Genomic DNA, 3,196 nt, shown 5'->3' on the forward strand with positions numbered 1-3,196 from the left:
GGGGGGGGTAGTATGGGTCCGTCCGTAGTGGCCGGGCCGAGTGGTGAGGCCAAGGCTACAGAGGCCGTCCAGCCATGGCCTCCTGAGTTCCCTACACCGCCAAGGCCTCCTGAACTGTCTAATGCGCCATGGCTTCCTAGTCTGCCTGCTCCGCCATGGTGCCCCGAACTGCCTGCTCCGCCATGGCATCCTGGACTGCCTGATCCGCCCTGCAGGTATTCCCCATGTTCCAGTTCTGCACCAGCCTCCAGGGCGCCCACCTTCCCTGGTGGAATTGTTACGGCGCGGGACGCGCCTTCCAGGAGGGGGGAGTAATGTCAGACTCTGTTTGGTGTCTGTGTGTGTTTTGCTCCCCATGTGCCTTGCTTGACCTTATTTGGTCCTTCCTGTTCCTGTCCCCATTTAGTTCTATTAGTTCCAGGTGTTCCTTGTCATTAGTTATCCTCCTCACCTGTCTGCCCCTCATTATCTGCCCTATTTGAGTTCTAGCCCGTTCTGTTCTCCCTTGTCTGGAATTGTATATGTCTACCCAGTGGGATGGAAATGGTGTTTTATTCTAAATTCAGTATTCTAATTTTGTGCACAAGTTAAAGTCATTACTTTAGATGGAAACATAGCTAGTGATGGAGACGATTCCCTCAGTATTTACTGTTTAGAACGCATCCGCTTATAATTTGAGTAATACGTAAATTCACACAAAGTTTCCAAGTGCCTTACAAATATTAATAACCAATGATAACTAATTCTTTTTCTAAACATGTTTTGTGCTGAAATGTTACAGTCAATACCTAGCAGCTATTATCAATGTGAATTTCTCCATAACAGAGTTGAACTATAGAACTTGACGTGGCCAATATAAATACAATGAAACATTTTTCAGGTTTGAACCATTTGATGAAAATTAGATTTTTTTGCAACAAAAATAACCACATGTGAAAGCCTGAGGTTTAAGGTCTATTCCAATGAAAACAATCATCAATATAAATCCAGTTCAAAAGAATTGAGTGTGTTCATTTCATCTGATGGCTGTGTGTTGCGTTTTCTTTCAGGATGAGTTCTGGCACAAGTATATTGGTGAGTCTGCAATGATCCTTCGGTTCAGCTTGGTTTTAATGGTGAAGTGAGTCTTGATACGAGCGCTTGTGTGTTCAGATGGAGACGCGTGTTTTTCCCACCCGTGTCTCAACGGCGGCGAGTGTAAAGACGTGATCGGACCGTACATGTGTTTCTGTCAACAAGGCTTTAAGGGCTACAACTGTGAGATCGGTAAAGAGCCACATTTTGTTCAGTAATCACCAGTGTTGGGGAAAATTACTTTTAAAAGTAATGCATTACAATATTGCGTTAAGTAACTAATTACGTTTTATGGAAAGTAATGTGTTATGTTACTTTTGCGCTACTTTTCAAATTTTGGCAGGGCTTGCTTGATTGTTTTTAATATAAAAAAGCCCTTCTTTTACAAGCGTAAAAGCCCTTTCACAACAAAAGTGAAATGAACGCGCCTCAGGCTGAAGGAAATGTAAATTCTCGTCTGTACAGTAGAGGGCGCCGCTCAAACTAACTACATGAAGAATATGACGCAGGAGAAGAAAGTTCAGCACTATTCAGCAATAACTAAAATAAAACACAAATGTGTCTTTTTTTGCTTAGTATGGTTGATTTGGATCATCGAAGGTCAGTAGCATCAAAAGATACTGGTTAAAAAATGGGATTAAATACATAAATTATATTTGTCTTATTTAACATATCTAATTATTGCAGGTTCATGTCATATTCTGAGTTTGCATTTGATTGTTTGTATTGATTGTGAGGAGCACTGCATGTGTTTGTGTGCAGTGAGATGAGTAAACACATGTTGATATTGAGTCTAGAACTACAGTAAGATCATGTTCACACACAACACTCTGCACTGACTCCTGATTTCTGTCACCATGGCAACACCAGAGCTGTCACTCAACACATGGAAACAAAGTAACTGCTGTTACTTATTTGAAAAAGTAACTCCGATATTTCCTTCTAAATTAAAAAGTAATGCATTACTTTACTAGTTACTTAAAAAAAGTAATCTGATTACGTAACTCGCGTTACTTGTAGCACTGGTAACCACACAACAGACCGTCAGTCGATCAGCGGCGCTGAGTTTCTCTCCTGTGTGTCTCGCTGCAGTTATTCCTGCGCTCTGTGAGAGCGAAAACGGAGGCTGCGATCATTTCTGCAAGGTGGAGAATAATAACGTCGCCTGTTCGTGTGCTAAAGGCTACGAGCTGGGCAATAACGGGAAGTCGTGTCAGTCTCAAGGTAAATGATGTTCTGACTTCAAGATGTTTATCCGTCCTCAGTTTAAACACTTTTCGGTTTCAGATCCTTTCAAATGTGGCGCCGTCCATCCTCAGAAGACCAGAAGCCTCTTAAACAGCAAACACATCAACAACACTGAGAACGAAGAGGAGACCACCGCCGAGCCTGTCGTAGACGCCACGAACCCTCCTGTCAATGACACAAACAGCATGTTTGGCCTCTTCGAGCAGGAGATCACGGATCTGGTGGAGGAGCAACCCATTCTGACTGAGTCCTCGGGGGGAGACCAGAGAATCGTGAACGGTGTGGAGTGTCTTCCTGGAGACTGTCCATGGCAGGTAGAGACTCTTCTTTAAGCTCTTCTTTAGCATGAAGCTTTAGATTGGAGACATGAAACATGGCAGTTTGAGCGTGCTGATGTTGCATGTTCTCTCAGGCTCTTCTCATCAAAGAAGACAACATCGGCTTCTGCGGCGGCACCATCTTAAACGAGTACTTCGTTCTGTCGGCCGCTCACTGCATGAATCAGTCGCTCTCCACACGGGTGGTTGTAGGTACGACTTTTCATATGGACATCAGGAAATTTGTGAAATATTTTCATGCACATTTTCAGAAATTTGATCCACTATAATAGTATCTCAATGATGCTAAAAATAACACTGGTTTTTCATTTACCTATTAAAAGAAATAAATGAGTCATTAGTCACCATCCAGTAAGAGTCTAGAGCTATAAGTGAATGTGGAGCAGCTCAGATCATTTTATGAGACCGAGTTCATACTAGCCGTGTTTCCATCATAAGTTGTGAATTTAAATTATGCACAAAATTGGAATATCATGTAAAACGTTTGCGCATAAGCAATAGTATTTATTAATAATAATTATTGCATAAGAAATAAT

The 3,196-nt window shown here is 42.1% G+C and overlaps 1 protein-coding gene across 1 annotated transcript in view; it reads left to right on the forward strand.

Moving 5' to 3' along the window:
- The window catches only part of LOC107570070 (coagulation factor X-like), an 11,185-nt gene that overhangs the window by 2,911 nt on the left and 5,078 nt on the right, over nucleotides 1-3,196 (forward strand). Inside the window, exons 3-7 of the mRNA XM_016256262.1 lie at nucleotides 1,050-1,074; nucleotides 1,153-1,266; nucleotides 2,167-2,298; nucleotides 2,362-2,636; nucleotides 2,735-2,924. Of these exons, the coding sequence (XP_016111748.1) occupies nucleotides 1,050-1,074; nucleotides 1,153-1,266; nucleotides 2,167-2,298; nucleotides 2,362-2,636; nucleotides 2,735-2,924 (736 nt within the window). The remainder of the gene's footprint in view (nucleotides 1-1,049; nucleotides 1,075-1,152; nucleotides 1,267-2,166; nucleotides 2,299-2,361; nucleotides 2,637-2,734; nucleotides 2,925-3,196) is intronic.

Source organism: Sinocyclocheilus grahami, unplaced genomic scaffold (genome assembly GCF_001515645.1).
Source record: "Sinocyclocheilus grahami isolate Dianchi unplaced genomic scaffold, SAMN03320097.WGS_v1.1 scaffold1411.1, whole genome shotgun sequence".
Classification (NCBI taxonomy): domain Eukaryota; kingdom Metazoa; phylum Chordata; class Actinopteri; order Cypriniformes; family Cyprinidae; genus Sinocyclocheilus; species Sinocyclocheilus grahami.